The 19,183-nt window shown below is 42.1% G+C and overlaps 1 protein-coding gene across 1 annotated transcript; it reads left to right on the top strand.

The window, feature by feature from the left end:
- Positions 1-1,392: 1,392 nt before the first annotated feature.
- On the top strand, positions 1,393-14,769 carry ZNF786 (zinc finger protein 786). Its single transcript, XM_036915368.2, has 4 exons — positions 1,393-1,697; positions 7,653-7,739; positions 10,853-11,005; positions 12,291-14,769. The coding sequence occupies exons 2-4, from the start codon at positions 7,706-7,708 to the stop codon at positions 14,312-14,314; spliced, it is 2,211 nt and encodes a 736-aa protein (XP_036771263.2). The 5' UTR covers positions 1,393-1,697; positions 7,653-7,705; the 3' UTR covers positions 14,315-14,769.
- Positions 14,770-19,183: the final 4,414 nt, after the last annotated feature.

Genomic DNA, 19,183 nt, shown 5'->3' with positions numbered 1-19,183 from the left:
TTCCCTTTCTGTGAATTCACTATTCATAATTTTGCCCATTTTCTTCTTGGGTAGTCTCTGATTTTTAGGAGTTATTTATACTCCCTGGCTGCTATTCCCTGTTGTAAATATCTTTCCCAAGCTGTGACCTGCTTTTGGCTACACTATTGTCTTTTGATGGAAAAAAAAAGTTTGAAATCTTAATCTAATTTATTAGTCTATCCTTTGAACTTTGTGTTTTTTGTGTCTTAAGACTATGTGTATGAAAATGTTCAAGCAGCATTATTTGTGGCCACAATTTTTTTTAAAACTGTCCCTACCTGTTATGGGCTGAATTGTGTGCTCCCAAAATTTCTATGTTGAAGTCCTAAATGTCCCCCCACCCCAATACTTCAGAATGTGACTGTATTTGGAGATAGGGTCTCTAAAGAAGTGATTAAGGAAAACGAGATCATATGGGTGGGCCACAGTCCATTATGACTGGTGTCCTTACAGAAAGAGATTAGGACACAGAACACCCAGAGGTATGACCCTGGGAGGACACAGGGAGGAGGCAATTTTCTGCAAGCAGAGAGTCCTCAGAAGAAACCAATCCTGTGAAATCCTTGTTCTCGGACTTCTGGCCTCCAGAACTGAGAAAACTAATTTCTGTCATTTAAGCTGCCCGGTCTGTGGTATTATGACAGATCTAGCAGATTAATACACCACCTTAAATTAGAGCAGTTTAACTATATAATTATGATATTATGAAACATGGAAAACTTTGATATCTTAACTGAAAAGAAAAAAACAAATACGTCTTAGAATCACGTAAAAGCACATCTGTGGACAGAAACTGGAACTCTGGAAGTTCATATGAAAAAATAAACTATTTACATTAGAGTACCAGAATTATGAACAACTTTAAAAATTTTGCTTTATTGTGTTAAATTTTATATACAGATATTTATATATGCACATATATACAATTTTTTTTTTACCTGTAAAGCAGGGATAGCAATTTCACATACCTAATCAGTTCAACCACTTGGCTGCTTAAGAGTGAAAGACGAAGTAATTTAAGATCCATTTCAAATTTAGGTTACAAGACACTTCTTGGATTTTACAGAATACGAGCCACGTTAACTACTTTAAGTCCATGAGGTCAACGATGCCCCATCTCTGCCTGACTTCTTAGGTCGAATCCCAGCCTCCTCGCCCGTGGGGCGATTCTGAGGGATGGTCTGCACTCCCGGAGTCCCCGCCACGGCCGACTACCAATTGCCCATAGAGGGCACCGGCTCGAGAACGCCCCTGGACTGGCTCACCTCCCTCGCTTGATTCCTGGGGTCACACCGGTGACCCTGACCCTTGACTGGGGTCGGCCTTGGGGAGGCCCGTCTCCGGGCAGAGCGCGTCTCCCCTCCACCCACCTCCAGCTGACCGTGCATTTCCACCTGCGGCTCCCTCTCCCGAGCTCTCCTTCCGTTCGTCTGGTTCTCTGCCCACCTCCTGGGAGGCCCCAAGAGCAGAAGATTCGCCGACGGCAGGCGCCGGCCCCTCCTCCGACTCCAGCGGGCGACCCTCGCTCCTCCCGGCTGCAGGGGGCGCCGCGGGTGGGGGGCGGGGCACCCGCGAGTCCCAGCGTGCACTGCGCGGGGGCGGGGCGGCCGGGCCTCCAGGTGTCTGCCGGGTGGGGCCCGGTGGGACGGCAAAGGGCAATGGCCACCCCGGCTCGGGTAAGAGGGGCTCCCCCGGCGCCGACGCCCAGATGCGGTCCTTAGGGAGGGTCTTCGGGGTCCGGCTTGGCGAGCCTGGGGTCCTCGGGGCCGGCGTCTGCGGACGGGCGGGGTGGAATCTGGGGGTCTCCTTGGGCTCCGGTGTAGGGTCTGGGCCTGGACGGAGTCGGTGGCCGCAGCCCCGGGGGCTCATCTGTGGCCGAAACCCCCGCGCAAAGCCGAGCGTGCACCACGCCGAACGAGATGCTGGCCGGGCCTGGCCCGGGGGCGCCTGGGCGTGGCGGGGGAGGACCAGGGGAAGGACAAATTGGCCTGGGGCTGGTGATGGGCGTACAGTTCAACTAGTTTTACATCATAGTTACAAATGCAGAACAATGTTTTCAAAGATTTCCGATTCTTAGTGGTTGAAATAATGTTTGGCAGGGGCTTAAATGTCAGAATTCAGCTTCTAACATGTTAAAGTTTGTGTTGGGTATAAGGAAGACATGTTGGAAGAGTACACATTATTTGATTAGTGTTTTGTTGAAGTCCAGGGTTAGAGGGAGTGGCCATTATTTTTATGTTTTATGTTTTATAAACTTTAATGTTGAGCGTTTTTGCTGATTACTGAACAAACGAGATCATCCATTTAAAAATACCGTTAACCTCAAACCATAATTCCCAGGATTATATATGCAAAAGGTATGCTACACCTTTGTAGAGAAATTTTAAGTAAACAGGAGATATCCTGTGCCCAGAGGTGGGAAGGCTAAATTTAGTAAATATGATACTTTTCTCCCAAGCTAATATATAAATTGACTGCAGTGTCATCAAAATGGCAGTAAGATTTTTGTGAATTTAGATAAACAGGTTCTGAAGTTCATTTGGAAAAATAAAGGTAAAAAATGTGATTCTGTAAAAAGAACAAAGAACGGGTAATTGCCCTGGCAGATAATAAAGCTTACTATAGATCTACAGAATTAATACAGCTACAGTGCTCTTTTGTGTAAGGACAAATATACAGAGCAGTGGAAACAAAGGGCCCAGAAACAAATTGCCCAAAATCCATGTCCTTTCTGGAACTGCAGATTTTGACCTTATTTAAAAGTAGAGTTGTAGTAATTCGTTAAGATGAGATCATACTGGAGTATGGTAGGCTCTTAATCCAATATGACTGTTATCCTTATAAGAAGAGAAGAGACACAGACACCCAGACGCACAAAGGGAAAATGCCATGTGACGGCGGAGGCAGAGATTGGAGTTACGCTGCTTGCAGCTGAGAAACATCAAGGATCAGCAGCCACCACCAGAAGCTAAGGAAAGGCATGGAACGCATTCTTGCCTAGAGGCTTCAGAGAGAGCATGGCCCCGCTGACACCTTGACTTCAGACTTCCAGCCACCCTATGAGAGAATAAGTTTTTATTATTTCACCACCCAATTTGTAGTACCTTGTTACAGTAGCCCTAGGAAATTAGTACAGAGACCTTCAGAAGCAGTGTTGGGACTACTGCCTTTTCAGTTTGGAAAAACACGTTATGGTAGGTCATTACTGTATACCATAAAAATGTTGCACTCTAGAAATTAAAAGTCTAAACATGAAAAGCAAAACTTCACCTTTTGAAAGAAAACAATATCTTTGTGACCTGAATGTAGGAAAAAACTGCTTAAAACAAATGACTAAGATTGATGCATTTGCATTAAAATTTAAAATACAAGCATAAATAAAAGATAAGACACATAGTAGGAAGAAGTATTTGTAACCTAAAGTGTCAACAGTTAATTGACATACAAATTATATAAAGAAGTTACAGAACTGAAAGGACAGAGACCCAATAAAAATACAGGTAAAAGGATGTGAACAGCCAGTTCACAGAACTGAAAACAAATCATCACTGGATAAAATAATAGATTAAGTATTGTGACATATTCAAACAATAGAACACTGTACAAAATCAGATCAGTTATATCTACATGGACAGATCTCAGAATGTTGAATGACAAATGCAAGTTACAGTATAATAAAGCACTTGTGCATAAAAGAGAAAGCAACACCTTACAAATGTACGTGTATTAGAAAATTAAAAACATGAAAAGTTAATATTCATCATAATGTTTGCCTCTCGGAAAGGAGGAGAATAGGACTAAGTATAAGAACTATCGAAGAAGGTACCGAGGAGACTTGGGTTTCATCTGTCATATTCTATTGCATGAAAAGAAAATAAAGAAAAAAATGTTAATATTTGTTAAATAAGTAGTGAATAAGAGTGTTCTCTGTAATTGGGTCTTTTAACCTTTAGAAAATTAAGTAAATGAAGGTTTTTTGATCATTTTTGGAAAACATTTAAAGTGAATTTAATCTTAATTTAAAAGAATAAGTATATTTAACAAATAAAAACATGCATTTATTTCTGCTATAGTATGTCACTCATTTCTAAAAATCACAGTACAATGCAAAATCATGTGCATCAATCACAGCTTATGGGAGAAATGGAGTGAGGCACACAACACTCAAAAAGTTCTGTTAGTGACATGTTAAAAAGAAGGGAACCAAATAAAAACAACACAGTCCTATGCACGTTAAGTGATTAAGAAATAAAATTGCCTCAAAAAGGACCTGAAATTTGCTTATAGAAGTGGGTGTAAGAAGAGGTGGGCTTGTGAGTTATTGTGAAATAGTGGAAGGAACATTTATCAAATGGCAGGTTGTAACACCAGATGTGGATAGGGAGGGGTCTTAACGGTAATCAAGTTAGATGGTAGCTGCCTGAAGGGTATGCATGGGTGCGTTTTGTATATTCTTACACAGCTCAGTTCTCTTCATTCACCTAGTGCAACATTTCTCACTCTTGCCACTCTTGCCATTTTGTCCTGGATGATTGCGTGGGGAGGGGGCTGTCTTGTGCACTGCAGGGTGTTTGTCAGCATCCTAGGCCTCTACCCACTAGATGCCAATAGAAACCCCCCCAGTCATGACATTGCCGAATGTCCTCTGGCGGGGCAAAATTGCCCTAATTTACAACTGACCTAGTGTTTCTCACCGACAAAGTTGCTCATAAGCAAATGTGAAATTTTGAGAGATGTTATTCCTTCATATATAATCATGTTGAAACAAATTCACATTTTAAAAATGCTATAGCAGAAATGACTCATTAAGCTTAAAATAATGAATTTCTGGTTTAAATGTAAAGGAATCACTAGAGTTTTAAAAACCTTAAGCTTCATTTTGAATACAACAAAAAGATGAATAAATTTAAGATAATATTTGAAACAAGCTATACTTAATACCCATAGGAAATAACCACATGACAATAACAGTTGGAATTAAAAGTAGTTTAAAGAAAACAAAACATGGAATGTATATTTAATAAGAGTATTCTAAATAAGTATTAATTTACATACTAGTTACTTCAGAAAGCATTCAGTTTATTCAAATTAACCACAATAATAAAAACGTTAAGCAATTTAAACACATTTGCATGTGGGTCTTTTTGCATGTGTTATTTTTTTTAACACAACTTAAAAAGCAGTGAAATTCAAAGCCAATTCTTGATAAACTCCAAAATTTCACATAGGAAGCATCTTCATTAATAAACGGAAACCAACAAATATTACCTGTAAAGGTAAACTATTAGAAGAATTTCCTTTAAAGAGTAAGCTGCAACTACTATGACTATCGACATCATTCCAGCCAATACAGTGAGAAAAATAAGAAATGATAGGCTTAAATAGCAAAGAAATGTTATTTGCAGACTTCATATGCTACATCTTAGAAACTTCAAGGCAACCAACTGAAAGTGTTAGCCAAGAAGGACATGTTATAAAATAAACATCATAATCAGCTTCCCAAGCTTTCATAATTAGAAAATGTAATGGGAGGAAAAAAACCTCTCAAACATAGTAGCAACTAAAACTCTAAAATACCTAGGAATGAAGCTTTCAAAAATTATGTAAGATCTTTATGAAGAAAACAGTTTTACTAAGGCACCTAAAAATATAAATAAAAGATGCATTATGTTTCTGGGTGGGAAGATTCCATATTTCAGTGATCCAGTTCTCTTAAAATTAATCTGTATATTCCACATAAGCCTATCAGAATCCCAATAGAATTGGTATAAACCTAACAAAATATCTTTCCTATTTATATAGAAGAGAAAATAGTTAAGGCAGTTTCCTATAAAAAAAAATGATGGAAGTGGTGGTGGATGGTCATGCCCTCTGAAATAGCAAAATATTTGAGAAAATCATAAGAAACTATTGGAGCAAAAATAGACATTCATCAGAGGAACAAATACATACCCAAGGATAAATGGAAAACTAGGTTATGAAAAAATCCCAAATCAATGGTAAAAGAATAGACTTCAATAGTATTATGACAATTGAATATCCATTTGGAAAAAGAATCATATGCATCCTTACTGTCAGACACAGAAAGAAAGAAGTTCCAGAAGGAAAAAAGTCTCATTCTGCAAAAGTATAAAAACATGAAGGATTTAGGAGTATATATTTTTATTAAGGTGTTATATACACTCTTTTGAAGGTTTCACATGAAAAAACAATGTGGTTACATTCACCCATATTATCAAGTCCTCATCCATACCCCAATGTAGTTACTGCCCATCAGTGTAGTAAGATGCCACAGAGTCACTATTTGCCGCCTTTGTGCTACACTGTCTTCCCCATGATCTCCCCACACCATGTGTGCCAATCATAATACCCCTGAATCCCCTTCTGCCTCCCTCCCCACCCGCCCTCCCACACTCCTCTCCTTTGGTAACTGCTAGTCCCTTGGAGTCTGTGAGTCTGTTGCTGTATTGTTCATTCAGTTTTGCGTTGTTGTTATAGTCCACAAATGAGGGAAATCATTTGGTACTTGTCTTTCTTCACCTGGCTTATTTCACTGAGCATAATATCCTCCAGCTCCATTCATGTTGTTGCAAATGGTAGGATTTGTTTCTTATGACTGAATAGTGTTCCATTGTGTATATGTACCACATCTTCTTTATCCATTCATCTACTGATGGACACTTAGGTTGCTTCCATATCTTGGCTATTGTAAATAGTGCTGCAATAAACATGGGGGTGCGTATGTCTTTTTGAATCTGAGAAATTATATTATTTGGGTAAATTCCTAGGAGTGGAATTCCCGGGTCAAATGGTATTTCTATTTTTAGTTTTTTGAGGAACCTCCACATTGCTTTCCACAATGGTTGAACTAGCTTACATTCCCACCGGCAGTGTAGGAGGGTTCCTCTTCAGGAGAATATCTTTTATAATCTTATAATATGAAAATTATTTATTCCAAATCAAGATACTAAACTTGAGGCCACAGAAGAGGTTCTAATAAGTACACTAATATAAAAAAGGCAGAGCACATTGAGAAAAGTTGGGGAAAATATCTTTATTTGGAAATTTTGATGGTATCCCACCAAAAACTTAACACTGTTAGGACTGATAAGATAGGTAAATTTGATACAAAGTAGTTACAAAAATTAGTAATTTTTTAAAATACTAGTAATAGTGATTTGAAGTATTCTTTGTAATTTATAAAGGAAACTGAAACAACATCAGTAGGGTATATGTACCCATGGAACATAATGCAACTTGGAAAATTATTTGCCTGTATATATGTGTGTCTGGAAAGATGTCTTTGACATATTAAGTAAATGAAGTTACAGAGTGATTTGTTCCCATTTTTGTTTACAAAGAAGGAACAAGTCCTATATGTGCATATAGCTTGAGTAAGCGTACGTAAACCTGGAAGGGGTTGTAGTGGTTAACAGCAGAACCATGTGACTGGAGCAGCGGAAGGAGCAGAGCCAAGGAAGAAGCTCTACAGATAAACAGTGTCCAATACAAGACCTTTTTAAATTGATGCAGAGGAGCTGGAGTCACTCAGAAGCAATCATGACTATGTGTATTATGTCTGTAATTTCAGTTACCTCTGACTTTTGAGGATGTTGCCGTTTATTTCTCAGAGCAAGAATGGCAGAATCTAGAAGCATGGCAGAAGGAGCTTTACAAGCACGTAATGAGAACCAATTATGAGATTCTTGCTTCTCTAGGTAAGTCACGGAAGACGGTGCTGTAAGAGGTCTCAGTCACTTGATGCTCCTGTTTGTCAGGTAGCCACATTTCTCAGAAATTAATTCAGAAAGGCATTTTTACCCTGAGTCTTTTGTTAGTATTTCTGCTTTGCTAGTCCTTACTCAGGGTTAGACTTGTACATGAGAATATTTGAGCCGGTGTGAAAGGTGACTAAATATGTCCAGGCTTTTATTCACCACATACTCTCAGGGTGCCACGATTTTCCATGTAGGCGCATGCCTAGCTCATATCCATAATGTACCTTGTGTATCTTTAAACTAGGATACCCCTACCTGTCAGTTTTTACAGTCGGGTCTGTACATCCCAGAAAAGCTGATGTTATGTTTCCCAGCAACAGGATTTTGGAAGGCTATACACTGATATGTTCAACAGCAACTGTCTCCCTGTGGTTATGGTAATGAGAGTGCTTATTAGTCTTTTTGCTTACTTGGTCTTTATTTATCAACTATGTTTTCTTTTTTTATCAACTGTGTTTCAGTTCAGAGAAGCATCAAATGAATGATGAAAGTCTCTTGTTTCCATTCTCACCCTGCCATCCTGTTAATTCCCCAAAGGCAACCACTTTTAACCATTTCTGTTCTAGTTCTTCCTGTGGTTTCCTCCAATTTAGCTATCATGTTTTCACCTGTTTTTTGGTTTATCAAGTTTAAGCAGCATTAGTTAACTCATTACTATGGAAAATGAGGCATTAGCTCACCCTTCCCTCTTCTATCCCCTTTTTCTCCTTCTTCCTAAATTCTCAGGGTTTTTTCATGCCTCTGTTGGCCACCTTTATAGGTGAAATAAGAAGTTTCTAGATCATGTTCCATCAACTATTATATCTCTTGACTCCTTCAGTATATGAATGTAAGGTAATTAGTTCTGTAGCTTTCTCCACTTCTCCTGCCAACTCCTGGCACCCATACCACTTCTTTTTTATTGCAAGGTTTCTAATGTTTACATTGTGTTCCATTCCTATCATTAAGTTCTCCAGGCTTTATGTATAGAATGTTTTTAAAACATGTAATCCAAGACATCACAGTATTTTTATTGTTACTGCAGAAACAATAATTGAATCTATAGCGAAAGAAAGAATCATTTATCATCAATCCTGTGTCACCCCAAAAGAATGTTCCAAGCATCAGGAGCAAATAGATGGGAAGTAGTACATCACTCTGTATTTCATTTGCATTTCCTTAATGGCTAACACATTGAGCATATTTTCAATGATATATCATCTTTGGAAAAATGTCTATTCAAATATTTTGCCCATTTTTAAACTGGGTTGTTTATCTTTTTGTTAAGTTATAAGAGTTCTCTATTTGTCCTGGATACTGGACCCTTATCAGACATATTTGTAAATTTCTCGCATTCTGTGGGTGTGTCTTTGCTTTCTTGTTGGTACCCTTTGAAGCACAAAAGTTTTTAAGTTTGCTGAGGTCTAACTTATTTTTTCTTTTGTTGCTTGAGCTGTTGGTGTTATATTTAAGGAACCATTGCCTAATCCAAAGTTACAAAGATTCACTCTTAGGTTTTCTTCTAAGAGTTTTTTTCATTTCTTATTTTGGTATCATTAATTTACAATTACATGAGGAACATTGTTTACTAGACTTCCCCCATCACAAGTCTCCCCCACATACCCTATTTCTTCTAAGAATTTTATAGTTTTAGTGCTTATATTTAGGTCTTGATCCATTTTGAGTTAATTTTTATATGGTGTTAGGTGGGGATCCAACGTCTTTTGCATATGGATATCCAGTTGTCTCAACACCATTTGTTGAAAGACTTTTCTTCCTCCTCTTGAATTCTCTTGGCACCTTTTTGGAAAATCAATTGACCATAAAATGTAAGAGTTTATTTCTAGATCTTCAATTCTGTTTCATTGATCTATATGTCTATCCTTGTGCCAGTACCACACTGTTTTGACTATCTTGCTTTTAATATCACTTTGTTGAATTCTGGGAAAAAAAAGGGGGGGGATTTTGGGAATATTGTCATATTAACAACAGTAAGTTTTCTAATTCATGGAAATATCTTTCCATTTATTTAGGACTTTAAAAATTTCTTTCAACAATATTTTAAATATTTTATTGTACAAGTCTTACAATTTTTTATTAAACTTACTCCTAAATATTTTTTTTCATTATTATAAGTAGAATCGTATTCTTAATTTCATTTTTGGAAAAATATTTTTATTTTTAAGAATGCTGGGCATTCAACCTACATAAAGACTGAGAATAGGTGTGCAGATTTAAATAAAAGACGGTGATTCCTTTTCTCAGGAGAGCAGCTTTGGAATTCTTTTGGTGTTGAAGTCAGGTTTCAGAGGGCTCGGGCAGAATATGAACAGTGTGGTCAGTCTCTACATGTACCACAGCACTCCAACATTTTATCCCGGAGGTATTACCCAGCGTATTCTCTTTCTCTTGTCTGGACCATCCACTAATTTCCCCTTTAGTCATCTATGAAGCATACTTTTGCTTCTGTTAAACATGTATTATTGAAAGAAAGTTTTATTTGAAAACATAAATATTTCTTACAGGGACATGGGGTCATATATTAAGAGTCTCATGAGCAGTTGTTTATGTCATTCCTTGCAACCCCTTCTATTCTAGCAGATCTCAGCTGTGTTTTAGATTGTGATTAGGACTGCCAACTAGAAGTTCTTAGAATATTTTAGCTGGAGCTACCTACTTTGACATTTCCCAGGACAGGTATTCCAGTGCTTAATTTTTTATACCCCTTCTTCCTATGGTATTTCCAGGTGTCTCAGAGATTGTCCCACATTCTCATAGAACACTACTAGGGAGTTGTATAAAACTCATGATAAAATACAGGACTGCTAGTTATATGGGGACCAAGAGGTAATTAAAACAGCATAATTGATCTAACAGGTCCAGATAGGTTAGTAAGCATTGTTAGGATGTGTGCACAGTTTGCACCTCTTTGTGTAAACCTATCATCTATTTTTTGACACCCATTCTCATACATTGTCCCAGGAATAAATTTTGAGAAATTTAAGGCCAACTCACTGTGCTTTAAACTTGGTGCTCAAGGAAACCAAACTGCCCTTTCTGATTTGTCTGTGCAGATGAAGGATTTGCAAAACCAGAACTCATATTGTGGATTGAACAAGGGAAAGAGCTCTTCAGGAATTGGGGAGAATCACAGACATCAGGAAACACAATTTGTTTCTCTGCTGACTTGCAAGTTGCTCCAGTTATTAAAGGACATCTGCTTTGGGGTGAGTATTAGGAAATAAGGGCCCTGTTCTCAAGACATTACATTCAGGTTTCTTAGTTCCAAGTCTCTGATCTCCTTTTTCTGTTTCAGCAGTTAGGCTGAGGCATGGCATCTGCTGTGTTCTAGAGAAAGGCAGGAAAGCAGAGCAGTTAGGAGTGTGGGTTCTGGAGGCTGAGTCTGGGTCTTGTCATTTGTGGGTGACCTTGGGCAAACTATTCAACCTCTCAGTACCTCAATTTCCTGACCTGTAAAATGGTACCTACATTACAGGATTAAGTGATTTACCATATGTAAAGTGCTAAAATGATACCTGGCACACAGTAAGAGCTCAGTAAAAAGAGCTCTGAGGCAGTTATCCAAAACTTAGTGACAAAATTGCTTCTTTCCTGTCTGGAGACTGTCACCTCTACTTGAATGCCGTGCACCCTTCCTATCTGGGTGCCTGAAACTTACCTCTCCTCTTTTGTTTCTTGTCATGATAGGAGAGTCTGAGATTTTCGCATTCTTAAAAGTCAGCATTAAAGTATAGAATGAGAAAGCCAATGGGGAGCATCATTCCAAGAAATCCTGTCAATAGTGTGCTTAGCTTTTAGCTGCTGCTTTCTGGAGATTGAGTTTTTCTCCACAAATTATTTCACTTTTTACCATCTGTTACCAGTTCTTCCAACAAATCTTTTTAAAAAGTTGGTAGGAATAGGGGTGAGGAGTGGGGACAGAGCCCCAGCCCTGCTGTCTGGCCTTCAGGCAGCTTGTGGGTTACACAGAACTGTGGTATAGTCATCACTGCCTGACTCCAGGACGCCTGCACATCGGAATGGGTGAGTCTGATGGCCCTGAAATCATAACAGTGGTGAACACTTAGAGCACACACAGTATGCCAGGCACATGCTAAGCACTGTGTACACATGAACTCGTGTAGTTCTCATGAGTCTTAGGTGCTATTGTTTCTGTTTCTACAGGAGAAGGAACGGAAGCCAGGCTTGACAAAGGCTGCCCAGTGGATAGATGGGATTCGAACCCAGACTGTCTGATTCCAGAGTTTAGGCCCTTCATTTGTGACCTTTATTTTCCTCTTTTCAATATGATTCTAAGATGTCTGCTCAGTTTTGTTTCAGCAGACTCTCACCATAAGACAACCGAGCGGAAATGTACTCGGTTGTGTAGCTCAGTGGCAGCTGGGTTCGCAGGCCACCTCCGGTCACCGTTACAGATCACTTACCCATGACATAAGCCTTTAGTCATGCTGGAGACAGGAATACTGACTGCATTTTTCTTTTCAATTTCAGAAAGCCAGCAAGCTGTGAATTCAGGAGAAACTAAATGCCATTTCCAAGTGGATTGTCTTCAGAGCCAGTGTTCCTCCGAACCCTTCTTAGGAAAAAGCAAAGATCCTTTCTTCTTGCCTCACCAAGGCATCACCCTCACGAACCCACAGAGACCTGACACACGGGCGCCAGTTCCAGCAGTCCCCAGCTGCAGGGAACCCGTCCGGCGAGGAGGAACCCTAAGTCCCCGAACCCTGGGGGTCCCCTCCTGGGAGAGCAGCGAGTTCCGGTGCCCTGTCTGCGGGGAAAGCTTTCGGAGGAAGGGCCACTTAGAGGAGCACCAGAGCAGCCACTCGAAGGGGCAGCCACGCAGGCCCTGGGGAAAATTCGCCAGCCGGGCCGATCCGCAGCCGCAGCCGAGGGGCCCCGCGGGCCCGGGGCCCCTCCGCTCCAGCGATTGCGGGCGGGGCCCCCACCTGCGGCAGCATTTGCTTAGCCCTCTGGCGGGACACGCTGGGAAGCGCCCACTGCAGTGCCCTCAGCATCAACTCTGCTTCCGCCACAAGCGGACTCTTCTCAGCCACCGCCTCCGGTGCACGGGGCAGAGGCCTTCCCAGTGCCCCAAATGTGACAGGGACTCTCTCCCTGAGGCCAGCGTGTGGGCTCGCCGGGGCCAGACCAGCACAGCGGCGCCAGCCTCCTGCGGGGGAGGCCACGGGGCCGCCTGGGAGCCGGCCGAGCTCCGCGCCGCGCGCTCGGGAGAGGGGCCCGGCCGGCGGGCGGCCTGCGCGGAGGGGGCCGCGGAGAGCCCGTTGCCCTGCGCGGAGCGCTGCCCGCGCTTCCCCGCGAGGTCCAGGCTCGCGAGCCGCGGCAGGGTGCACCCGGGGGAAGAGCCCCTGCGGGGCGCGGCGGGCGGCAGGGGCCCCCGGCCGGGCGGCCGGCGGCGCGCGCCCCGCGGGGAGAGGCCCTTCTCGTGCCGCAAGTGCGGCCAGGGCTTCTCCCGGCGCTGCAAGCTGGCGGAGCACGGCCGCGTGCACAGCGGCGAGAGGCCCTTCCGCTGCGCCGACTGCGGCCGCACCTTCCGCCAGAGGGGCCAGCTGCTGCGGCACCGGCGCCTGCACAGCGACGAGAGGCCCTTCCGCTGCCCCGAGTGCCCGCTGGGCTTCCGCCTGCAGAGCATGCTGCGGGCGCACCGGCTCGGCCACGGCGGGGAGCGGCCGTTCTCCTGCGCCGAGTGCGGCCGGGCCTTCACCCACCAGTGCAAGCTGCGCGAGCACCTGCGGGTGCACAGCGGGGAGCGGCCCTTCCGCTGCCCCGACTGCGGCAAGAGCTTCCGCCTCAAGGGCATCCTGAAGGCCCACCAGCGCACGCACAGCCAGGAGAGGCCCTTCTCGTGTGCGGAGTGCGGCAAGGGCTTCACCAGGCAGTCCAAGCTCACCGAGCACGCGCGCGTGCACAGCGGCGAGAGGCCCTTCCGCTGCGCCACCTGCGACAGGAGCTTCCGCCTCAAGGGGCAGCTGCTCAGTCACCAGCGCCTGCACACCGGGGAGCGGCCCTTCCAGTGCCCCGAGTGCGACAAGCGCTACCGCGTGAAGGCCGACATGAAGGCCCACCAGCTGCTGCACCGCGGGGAGATGCCGTTCTCCTGCGAGTGCGGCAAAGGCTTTGCGAAGCAGTCGAAACTAATCGAACACATCCGGACACACACGGGGGAGAAGCCTTTTCAGTGTCCCAAATGTGACAAGAGTTTCCGCCTGAAGGCCCAGCTGCTCAGCCACCAAGGCCTGCACACAGGGGAGAGACCTTTCCACTGCCCCGAGTGTGACAAAGCCTTCCGGGAAAGGGGGCACATGCTGAGGCACCAGCGCATACACAGGCCTGAGAGGCCGTTTGCCTGCGGTGACTGTGGTAAGGGCTTCCTTTATAAGTCTAAACTTGCTGAACACATCAGGGTGCACACAAAATCCTGCGGTGCGCCAAACGAGCCTGACATCCAGAAAAGGCTTAGCCAGCTGTTTGCAATGATCGAGGCCGACTGGAGCTGAAGCAGGGCTGGTGTGCCTGGGAATCCACAGCACCCTTAGCCAAACCCACTGGCTGACAGATTTGAGGATCGGGCCCCTCTTTTGAACAAGAATGTAATCCAAGTTAAGTTAGGAATGTGAGAAACCACATGAAGTTTTCTTGTTTAAAACATCACCGATTGTATTTTCCACCCTGTGATTTAAACAAGATATTTGTTCTTCCTACCACCTTAAATGGTAATTTTCCTGCAAATACTAAGCTAGCTTTGAACCCTGGCTTGAGTTCAGACAGAAGGAGATCCCTCCAGTACTGTTCTCAGAGCTGTTCAACGTCAACTCTACTTTTCCATTTTTTTTCATGGTATGATCCTGAACTGGGGATTAAATCTAGTGCATTTTGTTGCAGGCCTGATAAGAGGCTGATTTGGTTTGGATTCATTTATTTTGAAACTGATAGCAATAAAGAGTTCTCTGAATCCTTGTTCTCTGTTTGTGTGTCTGCTAAGGTTTCACAGAAAGCTTATACATGGTTCTGCCTAAGGAAAAGCTGATGATTGCAGCAAAATTTGGCCAATTTGAGTTGAAGAAACAACATTGAAGGTGCTAAGATTGTGAGACTAGAATTTATGTAAGAGACGAATAGGAGGCATAGATGAGAGCTCCCAGAGACGTTATTTGAAGCTGTGAGTGAATAACATTCTCCAAGGCGACTGTCTTAAGCAGGTAACTAGCAAAGCCAAGCAGCTTTATCAGGGAGCATAACAGGCAAGATTTTAGTGTGGAGAATTTTCAAGCAGATGTTAGAAGTAAACAGTACAAGTAGAAGCCCAGGGAAATACCCCATTTGTTGCATTTGGTGAAAGCTGTGTGAGCACAGAATGTTTTCTACTTCAGGGACAGAATTGTACTCCATACAAAGAATTCCTGACTTTTGGAGTGCCACATTTCAGGTAAAAGAATGACTGATCTAAAATTCTGAGGGATGACAGAAAATGAGACTGTCAGTAAACGGTAACAGACATTACTATAAAATTATTTCACAGATGATTTTCTCTGGAACTGTAGTTTCCAAGATATTCTGAAAAACAAAAATAATTTCATGGGCAATTATTAGTTTAAATAAAGTTAAAATAGTTCTTCCCCTCCCCACCTTTAACTCACACAGTGTACATGATCTCCAAGAGGAAGACGTATAGTACATTCTGAGTATATTTGACCTTGGGATTCCTCCCTCCTTGCCTCCCTCCCCTCCTTCTCAAAAACACTGTGATCTTGGGGACACAGAGCGCTTCGGGATTCATTTTAGTAAATATTACTGAAGAATACTCCTGGCTTCAGCAAAGCAACCCTTTGTTAAGAAGAATAAGAATCTCGGGAAATGAGGTCTTCCATTTTAGGAGACAAAACAGACCTTTTAGTCAGAATAAATTGTTAATTGGTGTTAGAGCACCCTCTTCCCTCAAGTGATGGGACACTAACAAAGATGATTGACAATAAGAGATTATATCATTCAGGTAGGTTTATAATCACTCAGAGCCACACATTGATGTCTGTTGTGTTCACAGGGCAGCCAGCCTTACAAAGCAGAGACAGACTCAACACAAGCAAAGAGGCGGTGGAGGTCCCGGTGAGTCACCGCGTGGGGAGCAGAAGAGGAGGCTGTGATAATGAACGAAGTAGAGGTTTCGACGGACACTGAAGGCCAGGCCTCTCGTTTGGGTTTCTCAAATATCATCTGTTGTAATTGAAGCATTTCAAACATAATAAAAAGCCAGAGTGTTTGAATTTTGTTAGAAACTGGACATTTCTTGGAGGAAGTTAAAAAAAGGATAAGATCCAACTTTTGTTCAGCAAGGGCAAACCTGAGTACCCTTGGCTGCTCACTCTAAAAGTGCAAAAGATAACTAGAGAGTTTAGGCATAGAGGAACTCTGGGGAAGAAGGTAGGGTAATCACAGGTTCATTAAACCTCCTTTCCTATCCTGCCAAAAATACGTACAAGGAAATATCAGTGCTGAGATATCCTGCGGAAATCCCTGAAATTCAAGAATAAGGAAGGATGCCCACAAGCATCTATAAAATCATCACCTACAAAGGAATAATACATCTGACTGGCCCAAAAAATGAAGATCTTAATTGACAAAAAAAGAAAGAAAGGATGATGAACAAGTGGGAAAAAAAGCACTCCCGACAAATACAAGAACTATATTTCAAATCTCAAGAATGTTCAGAAAAAGTGGAGAACAAGAACATAATGTTATGAAGAAGGAAGCATCTGGTAATAAAAACAAATTCTAGAAAATGATTGCTAAAATAAAAACAGTATAATTAAAGAAACCTTCAAGGTGAAAGAGAAAAAAAATTAGCAAGAATATTTGGTGTCTTGATTTAGGTGATGGTTACATGAATGTATTACACACACACGCACACACACAGGCAAAGAAACCTTCCAGAAAACAGAACCAAAGAGCCAATGGGTAGAAAATGAATTATGCAAATATTAGCCTTTGCCCATTTTTCTATAGAAAAGATATCTACATAATATATCTTAGTCATATGTGCATACATGATATAAATGTAGGGGGAAGAGAATGGGAAAAAGAAGACAAGCAAATAAAGGGAGGAAAATACACTGAAAAACCCCAAATAGGATGTGATTACTTTTATGAGCTTATATAAAAATGTGTGTGTGTAAAATTACAAGGAAATTTTGACATTTTAAAAAGTAATAAATATTAAATTTTAAACTCAGTATCCTAAAGGGGGCCTGGAGACTCCTTTTAGAATTTATATGATATGTTTTATATATATATAAATATATGAGGAATATAAAAAATAACAATATAATTACAATTTAGAATTTTAGAATTACAAGGAGTGAGTAGGAACATTTTTTTACTCCAGTCTCTAATGTTACAGAGTACGAAACCAAAGCCCCAGTAAAGGCCATATCCTCAGTCTCATCCCTTGTCTGTGGCTAGGCTGGGACTCTGCGGTTCTGATGGCCAGGGCAGGAATCCAGAAAATTCATGTTCTGTGGATAAGGTACAGAAAGCACAAACAAAACCAGTACAGTTGCATAAATCACTTAGTTTGCTGCAGAAAGGGGGAAAGAAAGATACCGTTTGAAAATATGAAAGAGATCAGAAGAGAAAGTGAACAGAGTAAACCACACAGTCAGCATAAAAATCACACAGGCCTAGGGAGAAAGATCATTAGCAGCATCTTGGAAGAGACCAAAAGATGAATGAAAGGTAATTCTTTACTTGAATAGGGAAGAAAAGCAATTAGAGAATGAATGAAATCCTTTGTGATTTTAGAAACAAAGGGGCTGTTAGGGGTAAAATAGAAACCTCTTTTGGACTGAGTGTAATTCACTATCTCACTCTTTACCAACATAGTTTAGGAGGTGGTTTACATCAACCTAAAATGGGCAGTTTGGAGTTATTAGATAACTAAAAATTCAGAAACTTTTAGGTATAATTGGTAAAATAAAGGGCAGTTTATCGTCAGGAGTTTTAAAATGAAATGAGAACAAACTAATTATTGTCATGGAAACAAGAGGGATTTTAGACTGTGACCCCACTCGCTGAGAATAGCAGCTGGACAAACCAGTGTGATAATATCCTGAGGAGAATCACCTGGTACAATGTACCGAGGGGGATGGGCTCACCAAATATTTCAGCAGATTAAGTTGTAGAGGGAAAGGCAACAGTTCCTATAAAGAAAAACCATGCGTGTTGGGTGTATTGAGGGAATAAAAGGATAGCTGCTTACCATGTCTGCTTGGATGTTAATAGACCTCAAATTCAACATTTCTACAACCCGATTTTCTTCCCTTCACCTGTTCCCTCTGTAGTCTTCCCCTATCAGTAAACAAACTCCATGTTTCAGTTTCTTAGGTCAAAAATCTTGATATTGTCTTTTACTTCTCTTTCTCTCAAGAATTCACCTAATCCATCAACATATCATGACAGTCCCACCTTCAAAACATATCTTGAATCTCATGCCTTTTCCCCACACCCTCCAAAACCACCTGGTTCAAGCCCACACATCACCTCTTGCCTGGTTATTTCAAAAACCTGCTCACTCATCTTCCTCTTCCCACCCCTGCCTGTCCACAGTCTATTCTTCAGAAAGCAGCCAGAACTATCCTTTTTAAATAAGTCAGATCATGTCATTTTGCTGTTCAAAACCTCCGTACAGCTTTCTTTATTCGAAAGCAGCAAAGATGCAAATGGTGGTGTTGAACAGGTTTGCGAGTCTGGAGCTCAGAGGAGATGTCTGGATGCGAGAGACACACTTGGTCTTTAGCGTTAAATGTTTAAACTCACTGGCATGGAGATCACCTAGAGAGTCCTCGGTAACCCCAATAATTTGAGGGTTGACAGGTTTGGAGAAGTAACAAGGGAGATCAAAAAGGAGAGAGCAGTGAGGTGGGAGGGATCCCATGAGAGCACGGTGACATTCACCAAACGAGGAGCGTATTCCAAGAAGCAGCTCAACTGAGAGGAGTGCTGCTAAAAAGCTAAGTGCAACGAGAACAGGAAAATGGTCAATAGATTTGGCAACATGGAGGTAAATGTTGACTAGACAGGGAGAGGTTCCTTGGGAGCCATTGGGGCAGAAAGGCAGATGTGGGCAACTGGTGCAGGAATTTGAATAAGGAGTTGGGGACAGGCGATTTAGGAAACACTTTCAAGAAGTTTAGTTTAAACGGGAGCAGAGAAATTGGCAGTAGCTGGAAAAGTTATTATGGATTTTAGAGCATGTTTGCATTGCTAATGGGGGAGGATTCTGAAAAACCAGGAAATTGATGACGTAGTAGAGAGGAGAGATCATAGAGCAAATGGTGGAACTGGCCTTTGATGGGGGGGGCCCCTTTTGCACT

Source organism: Manis pentadactyla, chromosome 7 (genome assembly GCF_030020395.1).
Source record: "Manis pentadactyla isolate mManPen7 chromosome 7, mManPen7.hap1, whole genome shotgun sequence".
Classification (NCBI taxonomy): Eukaryota; Metazoa; Chordata; class Mammalia; order Pholidota; family Manidae; genus Manis; species Manis pentadactyla.
Note: the sequence above shows the minus strand (reverse complement) of the source record. Positions and strands in the feature narration are given on the sequence as shown.